General features: G+C 43.3%; 1 protein-coding gene across 1 annotated transcript in view; it reads right to left on the bottom strand.

The window, feature by feature from the left end:
* The window catches only part of LOC124612896, a 155554-nt gene that overhangs the window by 82837 nt on the left and 55649 nt on the right, over positions 1 to 17068 (bottom strand). Inside the window, exon 4 of the mRNA XM_047141358.1 lies at positions 2363 to 2732. Within this exon, the coding sequence (XP_046997314.1) occupies positions 2363 to 2732 (370 nt within the window). The remainder of the gene's footprint in view (positions 1 to 2362; positions 2733 to 17068) is intronic.

Below are 17068 nucleotides of genomic sequence, written 5' to 3' on the forward strand. Positions count from 1 at the left end.
AAAACAAACCCTCACGTTTTGTGGAACTGATGACTTTACAAACAGCGGATCTGAATCATACTTAAACAGAAAGCAAAAGGTTGTGCTGAATAACTCAATCAATGTAGGAATTTTTAGTGAGTGGGGACATAACAAAGGGAGTCCCACAGGGTTCAATTTTGGATCCACTCCTATTCCTTATAAATGTGAATGACCTTCCACTCAACATTCAACAGGTAGAATTATTACATACTGCAGACGATACTAGTGTTATAATATATCTCATTAAAGAGAAAGCTTCCAAAGAGATGGTAAATGATATTTTTCAAAGAATTATAGAGTGGTTCTCAGAAAATGGAAGTTTTAAAAAGGCACACTTGTGTATATGCAGTTCTGTACAACAAACAGTGTCACACCAACAATTGATGTAACACACGACAAATCAGTAAATAAGTTAGAATGATCCAAATTTTTGGGTGTACACATTGATGAAAATGAACTGGAAGTAGCATATTACTGAGCTGCTCAAACAATTAAGTTTAGCTACTTACGCTCTTCATATAAGTGCTAAGGTTGGAAACAAATGTATTAACCCCTTTGTATATGTCCACACAATATCGGATTATGGAACAATTTTATGGGATAGCTCATCACTTAGAAAGAAAGTGCTGATTGCACAGAATATGTGGTGTGCACCCACAGGCATCGGGTGAGCCTCTCTGCAAGGAACTAGGCATTTTAACTGTGATGTCACAACTCATATTTGCTAATGCATCAGAAATAATCCATCACAATTTCAGAAGAACAGTAATGTCTGTACCTACAGCATTACACCTTTATTACCCATTACTGAAGCTGTCAGTTGTTCAGAAAGGAGTTCAATATACAGCAACACACAAATTTTCATTTTCTCAGTATCAAAGTGTCTAACATGTGGAACAGCAAGTTCTTTTAGTAAGCAGAGAGAAAAAAATGTGTTCATTAATGTTAACAGTAATCATGTATATGAGATGTGATTAAGAGGTCTATTTGAGGCGAAACCACTATTGCATCACACTAATGTTCCCCCTCACACCTCAATGGTTCTCCAGGATTTTTTTGGCAAGAAATAAAACCATTGTGTTGCCTCAGCCACTGTGTTTGCCAGATATGGCTCCCTGCGACTGAAGAGAACCATGAATAGACATCGTTTTGCCACCACTGTTGAGGTAAATAATAGAATCGGTGAAGGAGCTGAACACAATAATGAAAAGTAAGTTCCAGAAGTGCTTCCAAGTTTGGAAAATGCTCTGGCACAATTGTATTACATCTGAGGGGGATTTCCTTGAAGTGGACAAAGTTGATGCTGATGAATAAATAAAGATTCTTTAAGAAAAACAAGAATTCCCATTACTTTCCTCATCACACCTCACCCATTATCCTGTAAACTGAATCGTTCTACATCATTTTGATAGAGAATCGTTCAAATGATCTACGGAACATGCAACTATCTAACTCAAGTATGATATTATTATATATGATGCTGCATAGCATATGTTTCTTCAGTTTATCTATATCTGTAAACACATGCTTCCCTCCATCAGTGAATGGAAAAAGGAAGTAAGAATGTGGCTTAACATCCCAACACTGAAAAATGAGCACAAGATCAGATTGTCAAAGGACACTGGCCAAATTCTTTAGAAGGAACTATCCAGGCATTTGCCCCGAGCAATTTATGAAAATCACAGAAAGCTTAAATCTGTACAGACGGATGGAAATTTAAATCATTACCCTCCTGAACCCAAGTCCATGCCTTGCCAGTGAGCAGTCTCCTCAGTGTCAATGAATACAGAGACGGTCGCACACCACATTTTCTCTGTTCTGCTTATCAGTGTAACATTGTCTGCACTACTCATGCAACAAATGTTGTAAGTTTTTCTCACTTTTTTGATATTTTCCCCTCATTTACACAAGACTGATGCTTGTTCCAAATTCTTTAGTTTTCTTGTCTACAATTTAATGAAACAGACAGCCCAACAATGGGTTAACTACAGACAAATACTTACCTTCCTGTCATCCACAATATTAGTTTCTCTTAAATTTTATTTTACTATTAAGCAACATGCATATTAAAAAATTTAAATACCTGCCTTAACAACGATTGTTTATGTTTACTCTAGCTGAGTGTGTGTAAGTTCATCCCTGACAGTTGCAGCTTTGCTGGCCTACCTCAGCCCATAACATAATAACTTTATAAACATCTCCATCGCAACACCTCAGCTCTGTAGATGACTACTGTTTTTGCCTGCAGCCATTAGCACTCTGCAGTTGAAAGCTGGCAACAGTGCTGCCAGCTGTCAGAGATCTACTTACGCTATCTCGACTATAGGAAATTTACAGGTACCTGTCCTTTTTTTTGGGTGAAACTGAGGGTTACTAATTTTTGATGGATGCCTTGTTTGACAATTATGAAACTCATTCTCCTTGCGTGCAGATTTCAAAAGGTATTTTCCTGTGTGTGTTTCAATTCCTTGTCTCGTTTCTTCTTCAGTGGGGTGTTTAAATAAACTTTTAGCACGAGGAGTCTGTAATTGCAGCATTTCTTGCTTCCTATGCCTGGCCTCATTGAAGTCATCTTGTGTGTTATATTCTGGAGCAGTCTTTTCTATTTTTCTGTAGTTATTGCCTCTATTGTTCCCATAATTCCAATGATTGTTGGTACCACGCATATAATTCTGCCCAGCTGCAGACATTTGGTAACAATTCGTCACTTTCTGAAAGAAATCACACTCTTTTATTACTAAAGTAATAATTATCAATGCACTCAATGAAAAATCTAAATAAACAGTAACAAAGATTATAAACAGTATATGCACTTCATATATTTATGCTGAAAATAGAACCAGAGTCAATATTATGATAAGGACAGACTGCTACTCACCACTTAGAGTTGTTGAGTCACAGACAGGCGTACTAACAAGACTGCTAAATGAGACAGCCCGTCTGCAACTCAACATCATCTCTATATGGTGCTTAGCAATCTGTCCTTTTCATAATATTATCATTTTTGCATCTTGGATTTTCCATTGTTTGAAAATAAATTAATATGGATATACATAACACTTCTGGAATAAGTTAATATTATGTAACACATCACTTATGCCAGTATTTTTTACAGTGTCACAGGGAAGAATTTAGTTGATTAATTGAAACAGTAATCACAAGGGAAGTGTGGTCTGAACAGTGAACTATGAAGTATTAGTAGTAGCTCTCATTTGTTTGAGGTACCACTACTAGGTATTTCTCCCACACTACAAGTTTACTGTGCTGTATATTGTGCTGCAGTATATCCACATTATTTCCTTTCCTACATATGTAATTCCCTACTACTGGTAGTGGTATTAATCCACGGATTACTTGTACAAGGACATTATATATGTTGTGGTGTTACAGTTTCAGAGAAAAAAGTCAAGTAACTCATATTTACAGGTATTACTCAGCTGTGGTCTTACACAGTAGACCCTAATTGCTTCAAAATTGGATAAACTGAAAGTGTCCCCACCAACTTACATCGAAAACTCTACCACCTTAATCAAATTTTGGATAATTCATACTACAAACTAAAATTTAGTCCCCAACATTACATATTTCACACCTCATTCTTCATCTAAACCTAATAAGTGTGTACATATAACAATATTATGAAAAGAAATGTTGCTACTCACCATATAGCGGAGATGTTGAGTAGCAGATAGGCACAACAAAAAGACTGTCACAAATAAAGCTTTCAGCCAGTAAGGCCTTTGTCAACAATATACAGCACACGCACACAAATGCGCACACAAGCCCAAACGCAACTCACACACACGACTACAGTCTCAGGCAATTGAAACCACACAGCGTGGTTTCAGTTGCCCGAGGCTGCAGTTGTGTGTGTGTGTGTGTCTTTTGGTGTGGGGGGCGAGGGGGGGGGGGGGGGGGGGTGCGCATGCGCTTGTGTCTCGTTTGTTGGCAAAAGCCTTACTGGCTGAAAGCTTTATTTGTGAGAGTCTTTTTGTTGTGCCTATCTGCTACTCAACATCTCCGCTATGTGGTGAGTAGCAAACTTTCCTTTTCATAATACTGTGACATTCCATCCTGGATTTTCCATTGTTTAAGTGTGTACATATGGAGTGCTGTGGATTATGGTGTTTTCCATTACACATTCCTCACAATTTTTCTCAATAATATACTGCACTGTAATTTCACAACAACGGCCCATTTGCTTGCTTACTACTCACGTAAGATGCAAGGAAGGGGGAAGAGAATGGCTGGTCAGCAGACCACACACAGTGTGCAACACACAACAGTCCAGACAGCTCTCTGTCTCTGCCTGTGAGCAATGAAAGCGTTTTTTCCCTTTCATTCCATCACACGCAATATGCTGCCAGAACAGAAAAGACCTTACAATTCTCTGACGTTAAAACAAAGTCAGAAAATTCTATGTCTGGTCAGCAATGGAGAGAAGACAAACACAGGTTGCAGAACACTTTCACATCCCAAAGCCTAACCTCTCGTCGGTAATAATTTCAAGACAGGAAATAGAGGCAAGTCTGGCAAGGTGTTCATTTAGTGACCATAGCAAGCACATGAGGTCAGCCAAACATGAAGTCGTGGAGTATTCTCAGTTTGAACAGTTCCAATATGTGTACTCATAGCAAATTCCATTGTCTGCATCAAGCTTCAAGAAAAAGTCCCACAAAATCCCCCAGAAAAAGGGAATTTCTGGATTTGTGTTTTCTGAGGCTTGGCATTTTCAGAAGAGGCATAAAATGCATGCTGTCAATGTCTATTGGGGGGGGGGGGGGACACGGGGTAAATGAGGAGATGCCAATAAGGGCACAAGGGCACAGGAATTTCAATCCAAGCTGTCTCATTTCTGTCACCCAAGAAACACACACACACACACACACACACACACACACACACACACACACACACACAAAGCAAGCACACACGAGTTCCAACTTCAGCATCTCGGGCCAGAATGCAACATGATATGGGATGCAAGCAGCAATCTGGGTGGGGAAGGGGAAGGTGAGAGTGAAGATGAAGGTGAAGTGGAAGGTAAGGAGGAAGGGGAGAGGATAGCAGTGTACAGATGGGGAGAGAGACGAACACTATCTGTTGGAGTGTGCGGGGGCTAGACTGCCAACAGGCGCAGCATCATGAGGTTGAGGGACAGGGAGGTGGGGTAAAAAGGAGCAAAAAAGGAGAGGAGTGGGGAAAGATGGGCGGATGCATTGACAGAGGGCTGCAAATAAACAAGATGGGAGGTGAGAATGGGGCTGAGATGACAGGACAGAGGGGGTGGAAGCTGTTGGATGGAGGGTGTGGGCATGGTATGTTACCATAGGTTGAGGACAGGATAGTCACAGGAGCAGAGAGTGTGTTGTAAGGATAACTCCCACCTGTGCAGTTCAGAAAAGCTGGTGGTATAGGGAAGGATCCAGATGGCTTGGGTAGTAAAGCACCTACTGAAATCCAGTATGTTATGTTTAGCTGCGTGTTCTGCATGCTATTTTGCTCTTGGCCACAGTTTGGTGGTGGCCATTCATCCTGGTGGACATGCTGGTTGGTAGTCATACCAATATAAAATGGTGAGCAATGATTGCAACATAGCTGGTAAATAACATGGCTGCTTTCACAGGTGGCCCAGCCCCTGATGAGGTATGAGAAAACCTGCGACAGGACTGGAATAGGAAGTGCCGGGTGGGTGGGTGGATTGGGCAGGTTTCGCACCTGTGTCTTCCACATGGATATGATCCTTGTGGCAAGGTGTTGGGATTAGGAGCGGAATAGTGATGGACTAGGATGTTGTGGAGGTTGGGTGGGCCATGGAACACCACTTTAGGAGGGATGGTAAGTGTCTCGCATAGAATGTCCCTCATTTCAGAGCATTATGGTAGGTAATCAAAGCCTTGGTGAAAGATGTGGTTCAGTTGTTCCAGTCCAGTGTGATACTGGGTGGTGAAGGGGACACATTTCTTTGTGGCTGGTTATTGGGGGTGCTGGGAGGGTTGGGATTGTGAGGGGAAATGGCACAGATCTGTTTGCGGACTAGGTCTGGGGGACAGTGCCTGCCTGCGAAGGCCTTGAGACCCTCAGCATACTGAGGAAAGGAGTTTTTCTCACTTCAGATACACCGTCCCTGGGTAGCCAGGTTGTATGGGAGGGATTTTTTGGGTGAAAGGGATGGCAGCTATCAAAATGCAGATATTCTCAGTGGTTGGTGGGCTTAATGTGGGCAGAGGTGTGGATCCATCCATTAGAGAGGAGGAGGTCTACACTCCTGGAAATTGAAATAAGAACACCGTGAATTCATTGTCCCAGGAAGAGGAAACTTCATTGACACATTCCTGGGGTCAAATACATCACATGATCACACTGACAGAACCACAGGCACGTAGACACAGGCAACAGAGCATGCACAATGTCGGCACTAGTACAGTGTATATCCACCTTTCGCAGCAATGCAGGCTGCTATTCTCCCATGGAGACGATCGTAGAGATGCTGGATGTAGTCCTGTGGAACGGCTTGCCATGCCATTTCCACCTGGCGCCTCAGTTGGACCAGCGTTCGTGCTGGACGTGCAGACCGCGTGGGTGACGCTTCATCCAGTCCCAAACATGCTCAATGGGGGACAGATCCGGAGATCTTGCTGGCCAGGGTAGTTGACTTACACCTTCTAGAGCACGTTGGGTGGCACGGGATACATGCGGACGTGCATTGTCCTGTTGGAACAGCAAGTTCCCTTGCCGGTCTAGGAATGGTAGAACGATGGGTTCGATGACGGTTTGGATGTACCGTGCACTATTCAGTGTCCCCTCGACGATCACCAGTGGTGTACGGCCAGTGTAGGAGATCGCTCCCCACACCATGATGCCGGGTGTTGGCCCTGTGTGCCTCGGTCGTATGCAGTCCTGATTGTGGCGCTCACCTGCACGGCGCCAAACACGCATACGACCATCATTGGCACCAAGGCAGAGGCGACTCTCATCGCTGAAGACGACACGTCTCCATTCGTCCCTCCATTCACGCCTGTCGCGACACCACTGGAGGCGGGCTGCACGATGTTGGGGCGTGAGCGGAGGACGGCCTAACGGTGTGCGGGACCGTAGCCCAGCTTCATGGAGACGGTTGCGAATGGTCCTCGCCGATACCCCAGGAGCAACAGTGTCCCTAATTTGCTGGGAAGTGGCAGTGCGGTCCCCTACGGCACTGCGTAGGATCCTACGGTCTTGGCGTGCATCCGTGCGTCGCTGCGGTCCGGTCCCAGGTCGACGGGCACGTGCACCTTCCGCCGACCACTGGCGACAACATCGATGTACTGTGGAGACCTCACGCCCCACGTGTTGAGCAATTCGGCGGTACGTCCACCTGGCCTCCCACATGCCCACTATACGCCCTTGCTCAAAGTCCGTCAACTGCGCATACGGTTCACGTCCACGCTGTCGCGGCATGCTACCAGTGTTAAAGACTGCGATGGAGCTCCGTATGCCACAGCAAACTGGCTGACACTGACGGCGGCGGTGCACGAATGCTGCGCAGCTAGCGCCATTCGACGGCCAACACCGCGGTTCCTGGTGTGTTCGCTGTGCCGTGCGTGTGATCATTGCTTGTACAGCCCTCTCGCAGTGTCCGGAGCAAGTATGGTGGGTCTGACACACCGGTGTCAATGTGTCCTTTTTTCCATTTCCAGGAGTGTATATCTAGGAAGGTGGCACGGTTGGTTAAGGAGACCCATGTGAAGCGGATGGGAGAAAACGTGTTGAGGTTGTGAAGGAAAGAAGGTAGAATATCATCACCCTGGGTTCAGATCATGGAGATATCATCAAAGGACCTGAATGTTTTAGGAGGCCAAGAAAGTCCCCTCTCGATGGCGCATACAAAGGTTGGCATCAGAGGGTGCCATGCAGGTGCCCATGCTGTGCTGCAGATTGTTTATATACCCTCCCTTCAAATGACAAGTAATTGTTTGTTAGGATAAAGTTATTAAGATGTATGAGGAATGATGTAGTAGGTTTGGAGTCTGAAGGACATTGGGAAAGGTAGTGTTGAATAGCAGTAAGACCATAGGCATGAGGCACGTAGTGATGAGTAAGGTTTCAGCAGGTAGAGGGGTACGGATGGCAGGAAGTCGGTGAAGGAAGTGGTTAGTGTCTTTGATGTGGGAGACTAGCAGTCCAACACAAACTCATTTCCTGCTTAAAGCCTTAGGTCCTTCCCAGAACATCTCCCTGAACCCATTTCCCTCCTCACCCCTACGACACCCTGCAAACCCAACTTTTACATGATCCCCAAAATCCACAAACCCAATAATCGTGGACACCCCAGTGTGGCTGGTTATTATACCCCCACTGAAAGAATTTTGGTACTCATTGAGAAACACCACCAACCAATTGTCTGTAGTCTAACCTCCCACTTCCCTCACAGATTCTCTGCCATCACCATCCCTTAGGTCCTGGGATCCTACTTGTCACTGTTGATACCACCTCCCTATACACCAACATCCCTCATGCCCATGATCTTACCACTATTGAACACTACCTTCCCCACCATCCATCGAGACCTTCCAAGACTTGCGCTATCCCCCAGACCTAATCCGCAAAAAGATCTCTCATGCCATATCCCCTCACAACCCCAATCCTTACCATCCCCAAAAACCTACCACAAAGGAGTGTCCCTTTCGTCATCCAGTATCACCCTGCCCTGTAAGAACTGAGCCGCACCCTTCACCAAGGTTTTGATTACCTATCGCCGTACCCTGAAATAAAGGACATCCTACCAGAGATACTTCTCACCCCTCCTGAAGTGGTGTTCCATCACTCACCCAACCTCCACAACATCCTAGTCTGTCCCCATGCCACTACCAATCCCAAACCCTTGCCACAAAAATCATATCCCTGTGGAAGACCCTGGTGCAAAACCTGCCCAATCCCCCCCCCCCCCCCCCCTCCCCAGCACTTCCTACTCCAGTCCTGTTACATGTTTATTCCACCCCAACAGGGGGCGGTCCATCTGTGAAAGCAGCCAGGTCATTTACCAGCTCTGCTGCAATCACTGCACAGCTTTTTATAATGGCATGACTCCCAACCAGTTGACTACCAGGACGAAGGCCACCACCGCAAAGTAGACCACCCTCTGGCACAACGTGCAGCTGAACATAACACACTATTCCAGTGGCTTCTTCACTACCTGAGCCATCTGGATTCTTTCCTCCACCACCAACTTTTCTGAACTGCGCAGATGGGAGTCATCCTTACAACACATTCTCCGCTCTCGTAATTACCCCTGCCTCAACCTACAGTAACACACTCTCCCACACCCTCCACCCAACAGTTTTCACCCCCCCCCCCCCCCCCCCGTCCTATCATCTCATTCCCATTCTGTTTATATGCAACTGTTTGCAAAAACGTCTGCCCGTCTTTCCCTGCACCTCCCCTCTTTTGCTCCTTTTTTTCCCCAGCTGCCTGTCCACAACCTCCTGACACCGCGCCTGTTGGCACTCTAGTCCCTGCACACTACACCAGATAGCACTCATCGCTCTCCCCATCCATACACTACTATCACTTCCCCTTCTTCACCCTCCCAATATTGCTGCTGCTTGCATTCCACGTGATGTTGCATTCTGGCCCTAGATGCTGGAGTTGGCGGTCGTATGTGCATGAGGTGTGCTTGTGCTTTGTGTGTGTGTGTGTGTGTGTGTGTGTGTGTGTGTGTGTGTGTGTGTGTGTGATGCGAGTGTCATTTAATCATGCCTGTCTGGAACTTCATGTGTCTTCTTTACAGTAAGTAGTAATCTATCTTTTCCTACATTGTTTAATCAACTAACTAACATGTCAAGGGCGAGGAATGTCAGGGGCAAGAAATGTCATGGTGGAAAACATAGCAAGGAGACTGACGGTGGTCTTGTGTTGTAATTCATGTGTTTCTGAGAAGCTCAAACCAGTAGTGACTGTAAAATCCATGTTTTAAAAATGACAACCTATTTCACCCACCATGCTAATATGAGAATAACAGTAAAGCTTGGATGGCCGAATCTCTCTTCCGTACCCGGTTCTTAAAGTTTCGGCAACAAATGGCTGCAATGAGGGAAAGTATTTTGCTAACTTGGGACCACTGCTCAGCACATCAGTTCAATGAGCTGGAACTTCCGAACACAGAAGTTGTCTTCTTACTAGCTAACACTGCAGGCCATGCACAGCCCATGGATCAATGAATAATCATCTCAACAAAGCGTAATTACAGATGTTGACTTGACATAAATACTGTACATATACAGATTAGTTAGTTTTATTTTTTCTCACAAATTGAGCACTTTCATTCACTGGTACCCATAACAAGAGAAAACATGATCTCAACATTTGTATATTTTTGCAAAAAAACATTACTTCAAATTTCAATTAATCACATCATTTACTTTTCATTCCCTTGAAATTTGATTCACTGAATTTGCACTGTGGTAGGCCCATTCTGGATTTTGCCTTTAGTAATTTTCAGCTTGCACCAAGAGAACTTTTACAGTGCCATGTGACTACCCACTTGATTACAGCACTCATTCCAAGCAACAAGGTGCTTCACAAGCTGGCCTTACGAGTGAGAAATGAGCTCTTCAGTTTAGGATACAATTGCCATTTCTCAATATGGAATTTACTGAATATGAACAACATTTCTTGGGTTCTCTCTAATTATCTATGGTATTTCTGTATGGTTGTGAAAAAATTGTTATGAATCAAGCAATCATCTCTTCTTACCGTCACAGTCTAAAATATTGTAAGGTATTTTGTGCATTCTTTCCACTTCAATGTTTGCACTGTTATCTACTTATCTCTAACTGCACAGTGCTCTATCACTGTATCAGGCTACATCTTAATGTAAACAGAAATTTCTGAGAATGACTTGTATTTCAATTAATAATATCTATGTGAATGGGTTAGTAGGGCAACAGATTAACATTTGTGCACATGGTAAGCTGGCCTGCAAGACAATCTTGTGCAAGAACATAATGGATTCATAAAGTTGGGCTTAATGAAGCAGTTTATGAAAATCTTACCGGAAGATCGAGAATCTTTGAAATATTTATGCAAGAAGTTACTCATCTAGCACAACTGGGATCATACACAACAAAATACACCCACAATATATTTTCTGTTGTAATTAATATGTTGAAAAAGGTTCCAATAGTTGAGCTGTCTGATGAGTCCTAAGATTCATGGTTTGAATAGCAATTCGATTTTTTCCCCTCAATATTTGTGTCATGTGTGTGAGGAAAAAATGAAGAGTGCTTTGATCAAGCCATAAAAAGTGATGGAGAACTGGGGTCAGGGCCACTGGAACGTCAGTACAATGGGATACCATTGTCGGTGGCCTTTACCAGGAGAACCCTCCAACTGCCCTAAGTGCACACCTGAAATCATATGCTCAGTTTCCTGTCCAGTAGTGCAGTGCAGAATGTGGTGACTTTCGTTGATTCTGTTCATGTGGTTATAGTTCTCAGTACCATTTTAATCAGTTTTTATATTTTATGAAATAGTTAGTTATATAGAAGTGATGGATTATCTTACTACAATGCAAAAAATGTAGATAACCTTACTACAACACAAGCCAATGTGCACAACATGAAGGTATTTTCTGAGTAAAGAACATTTGGTCGTCTCTAATGTGATTACAATTTGTATTAAAGAATTGCGAGGGGAGGGGAGGGGGAGGAGGCAGTTGTCAGCTAATATTACAAGCCCCAACTGAAGGGTTGCAATTTATAAAGAAGTCATTCTCGCCACACTAATGACAGATCAGTAAGGAATGCAAAAATTAACCACATGTCTACTGGAATGACTAAGAAAGATCACTAAGAATATTGGGAGAAAGCTCACAACTACCTATAAAAAGCTTCACAAAATCCGTATTTCAATAAATGATGAAGGACTTTTACATCAATCAAAACACAGTGTCGACAAAATGCACATTGTTTATTACTATAAAACAAAAGAAATCTATTTTCCTTGACATAAAGATGTTTTCAAAAGACACTTCACAAAAAGAAGTTTACCTGTAAGTGAAAGAAAGATTGTGCTAGAGGGAAGTGACATAACTGACTGGTGATGCAAATACTTGGTACAAGTATGCAAATTAAGAGAGCAAGGCAGAAAGTTCTTTTATACTGATGAAACTTCCAGTGGACAAGAACACTATTTTTAGAAAATGCTGTCAGGACCCTGGTGTTATGGACAACGTCAGTGAACGCAACAGAATTACTTTGGTTAATTTTGATCTAGTGCTGGGTTTATTTATTAGTCAACAAAATGATATCCCCTTCAAAATATTTCCCATTACATATTACAGACTTTGCCAGCACTTTTTCCAACTCCCGAAACACCTGTGGAACTAAGCAAACACAGCTTTTAGCTCTCTCAGTCACATGTTTGCAATTTCATTTCTGCTTTTAAAAGATTGTCTTTCAAGTTTTCTTTACTTCTGGTAACATAAAAAAGTCACATGATGCAAATATAGGGGCTGGAGTATCATTACAGTACTGTTTTTGGCCAAAACATCACTTGCATGCAATGAAGTGAGTAGGTGTGTTACTGTATTGCAAAAACTGTCAATTGTTCTGTCACAAATCTTGATCCCTCCTCCACTTCTCGACTCTTTTATGCAAACGGAGTTGTAATTTTATGTAGCACTCACCTTGTTGCAATAAATCATGGCCCACTATAATGTTAAAATCTAAGAACGCCATGAGTATTACCCACACCTGACCGCACTGTTTAAGAGTTTTTTTCGGTCCTAACGACCCAGAATGCATTCACTGGAAGAATGAGCCTTAGATTCAATGTCATATCCATCAACTTATGTTTCGTAACCTATTATGACCTGTTTCAGTGGATTCATACTGTCAGCTTCATCTAGCGAGTGCTGGGCAACTCGCTGCTCTTTTTCTCCAAATTCAATTTTTAAACAAATTTAACCAAAGTCATTTCATGATATGAGCCAGCTGATACATCGACATCATAAGAGACTTCTCTGATTGTGATTCAGTTATCTTTCATAGCCATTTCAGTCACTTTATCCACAATTACGGTGGTTGATTTGCTGAGTGTTTAAGCATGCTCACTATCTTCAATGTCTTCATTCCCATCTTGGAAATGCTTATCCCAGTCATAAACACTTGTTTTACTCATAGCAGACTCACCAAAAGCAACAGCTAACATTTCTACAACTCTGATGCACTTTATTTCGTTATCATAGCAAAACTGAATACCTGTTCTCTGATCCATTTTTTCTGCATAATAAATAATCATCAATACTACCAAAACACCTGTGATCTTTTTGTTTGCTGACCACATACGAAGTATCCAATATGACTAACACTGTGCAGATACTTTACACACATTTTCAAACACAATGGGGGGGAAAAAAAAAAAACCCCACACGAATCACACCAATCCAATATGCGACCTTACAAATTTCTGTTTTAGAGCACTTGTTGTGTAGGAAGAATTGATGCATTTCAACAGAGGCTGTCAAAGGAAACTTCCTTTTCTTAGCAAAGACACAGCATAAGAATAAGTCTTTAATCCTGCAGAAAATTACACTGTACACAGAGGTGCAAAAGTCATGAGATACCTACTAAAATCATGTCACCCTCTTTTTGCCTGGCATGCTGCAGCAACTCGATATGGCATGGACTCAACAGCCTGCCTCTACAGGCATCATCCATAACTGCAAAAGTGTTGCCGATGCATAATTTTGTGCATGAACTTACTTTTAAATTATGTTCTACAGGATTTATGTCGAGCAGTCTGGGTGGCTAAACCATTCGCTCGAACTGTTCAGAATGTTCTTCAAACCAGTTGCAAACAATTGTGGCATGGTACATTGTCATCCACAAAAATTCCATTATTGTTTGGGAATATGATGTACATGAATGGCTGCAAATGGGCTCCGAGTAGCCAAACATAACCATTTCCCATCAATGATCATCTCAGCCGGACCAGAGGACTCGGTCCATTCCATTATGGAGCCGCCACCAGCTTGTGCAGTGCCTTGTCGACAACTTAGATCAATGGCTTTAATGGATATGTTCATTATAAATCCCACATTGACTTCTGTGGTTGCTTCACATACTGTTGCTTGTCTGTTGGGACTGACTATTTTACATAAACATGGTCGCTCTCCGTCGTTAAGTGAAGGCTATCTGCCACTGCGTTGTCCATGGTGAGAGGTACTGTGTGAAATCTGATATTCTTGGCACACTCTTGACACTGTGGATCTCTGAATACTGAATTCCATAACATTTGCCAAAATGGACTCTCTCATGTATCTAGGTCCAACTACCATTCTGTGTATGAAGCTTGATAATTACCATCATGCAGCCATAGTCACGTTGGACACTTTATCACATGAATCAGCTGAGTACAAATGATAGCTCTACCAATGCACTGCTCTTCTATACCTCGCGTACATGATACTACTGCCATCTGTACACACCTACTGGTATTTCACTACTTTTGTCACGTCAGTGTATTGTATTCAAAATCCAGTAGGAGAATGTCCATGGCTTCAGTAGGAGACAGTAGATGAACGTGCTTTCAGAGGAACGAGCATTCAGTTCTATGTATGTACTTGATGAATGAATCCTGTCCAATGACTTCTGTTCCACCGTTGATGGAAGTTATTCTATAAGGTTGTGCATCGGAAGGAGATCATTGACTTCTGTATTCCATATAGACTTCTCACATTTGTCTAAAAATAAATGCTGTCTGGATGTATCTGCACACGGTGTTGCTACAGATTTAAAGCACACATCATGAAAAGGCCAGTATAAGTTTGTGGAACCATGTAGAAGTGCCTTGTGATGTAGCGGTGTAGGAAGAGTGGGGACTCCCTCAATCGTGAGTTTGCCAACAGACTACAGCAGCTTTTATAATACGTGCAACAAAAATTTCTGTATCTGGAATGTAAGAGCATGTATTATTGAAAGAAAACACACAATAAGATTGTAATTTTGGGGTACAAATATGAGCATGGATGCTGATGACCATGTGTTTAAAGGGACTAAACAACTGTGGCATCATTCCCTCTATTTCACGAGAAACACATAAGACGGTAAAAAGCCAAAAAAGTGGGAACTTTGCTGTTCCAACTACATAAGAAAGTCAAATAGTAGAGAGGTAGAGAGTGCACAAGGGGAGGCTCTGCCCCCATTCCCACAAACACCTCTAACAATCAAAGTGGAGGAGTATTATAGTTTAGTGTAAAATTTGCTCTCCCTCAGGGAAAGCAACACTCTGGTAGTGACTGTCTCATCATCCCCAAGCATCTGAGGTAGTGAGGTAGTCAAGCTGAGAGAATGCCGCGGATCGGTCAGCAGAGCGCTCCCAATAAGAACACACGTTATCATCAGTAGACTACTGCAGCTGCTGCAGTAATGGCAATCCTCCTGATGCAGAAGGAACTTGTGGGTGAGTCTCACGTGGCTGATACGTAGTCGGCATGACACAATGACATCTTTCCGAGAGGCCCGGAAAGATGTATGGCACACTTTAGTGGACCCATTAATCGCTCTTAACTTGTTTTGGGCCATAGCAGCCTGCCATTCCAATTCCCAGAGCACCAAAATACTGTGTCAACGTTGTAATCTTAAGCCTGTGCCTGATATTTTGACATCAAGATGATCTCCTGCAGTTGTGTCTTTGGCTAGATGGCTGGGGAGTTCATTTTCTGGAACGCCCATGTGGCTCGGTGTGCAGATGAAGGTCACTGACTTTCCAGAATTATAGAGGTCAACCAGTAGGTCCTGGATGTTGGCGACCACAAGGTTTTTAGATACAGCAGGGATATTCCTTTTAAGCAAACCAGGGAACTGCTATAGAGTAGGAACTATGTTGTGGCCAGGGATTTGATGTACCGCAAAGCCTGAGATATGGCAATCAACTGAGATATGGCAATCAACTCAGTAACAATGCAGGAAGTCAGCAGAGAGAGCTTCTTATGTCCCCTTGCATGTGTAAAAGCGTAACCAACCCTGTCATTGACTTTTGATCCATCTGTGCACATGTATACCGAATGAGAATAATTGAGGAGGATTGAGTGAAACAGAATTGGAGAAGGGTAGGATCAGTGTTCTCTTTAGGGCCACAAAAGATGTCCATCCACATCACAGAATAGGGTACAGACCACCGGGAGTGTCGAGAGGTAGCCCTAGGAAAACAGATGAAAGGAGATTGTTGGAGGTCCTTCAGTAGAGTATCGAGTCGGATCCCAGCTGGTCCACTCAGTTTTCAGTGACACTCTGAACTGTTGGTTATGCTACAGAGTTGACTGACATGGGTGAGTGGGCATCTGACAGACTGTGATTGTGTAATTAGCCAGAAGCTGCTGTCAGCTAACCCACAGTGGTGGGACACCGGCTTCTGCCAGGAGGCTGTCAGCAGGGCTCATACGGAAGGCCCTCGTTGCCAACCGCACACATGTGTGGTGAACAGGATCCAGCAAGCTCAGTACACACAGTGCTGCTGACCCATAACCAACACATCCATATTCCAAGCGGGATAAAACCAGCGCTTTGTAAAATCTCGTAACTATGCAGTCCGTGTCCCATGGAGGGCAGTTAGCTTCTTCATGCAAGTTATCTCGATCTCGAGCTGGTGGACATGTCGCAGCCAAGTTAGCTTGTTGTATAATAAAATATCTAATTGAAAAGTTTCAGCAACTTCAAGTAATTGCTCACCAAGATAATTTTCTGATCCAGAGTCGGCAAAAATGCAGAACTCGTGATTTGCAAGAGAAAATTGATAGCCACAATTCAGTGCCCAGTCACATATTCTCTAGCTAGCACTCAGTGGTTCACAGCGACGCGGCTGTGTAGTACAGGCAAAGATCATCTACATATGGCAACGCGGAGACTGTGGGGCCCGCTGCATTTATGACACCACTGATGGTAATAGCGAACAGTATTACGCTCAGAACCAGTCCCTAAGGGACTCCACTTTCTTGCATATACTGGCTGCTGAGAGTCAAAGCTATCCAGACCCAAGAATATTGGAGAGCTGGGAAACTCTGGAT

Source organism: Schistocerca americana, chromosome 4 (assembly GCF_021461395.2).
Source record: "Schistocerca americana isolate TAMUIC-IGC-003095 chromosome 4, iqSchAmer2.1, whole genome shotgun sequence".
Taxonomy (NCBI): domain Eukaryota; kingdom Metazoa; phylum Arthropoda; class Insecta; order Orthoptera; family Acrididae; genus Schistocerca; species Schistocerca americana.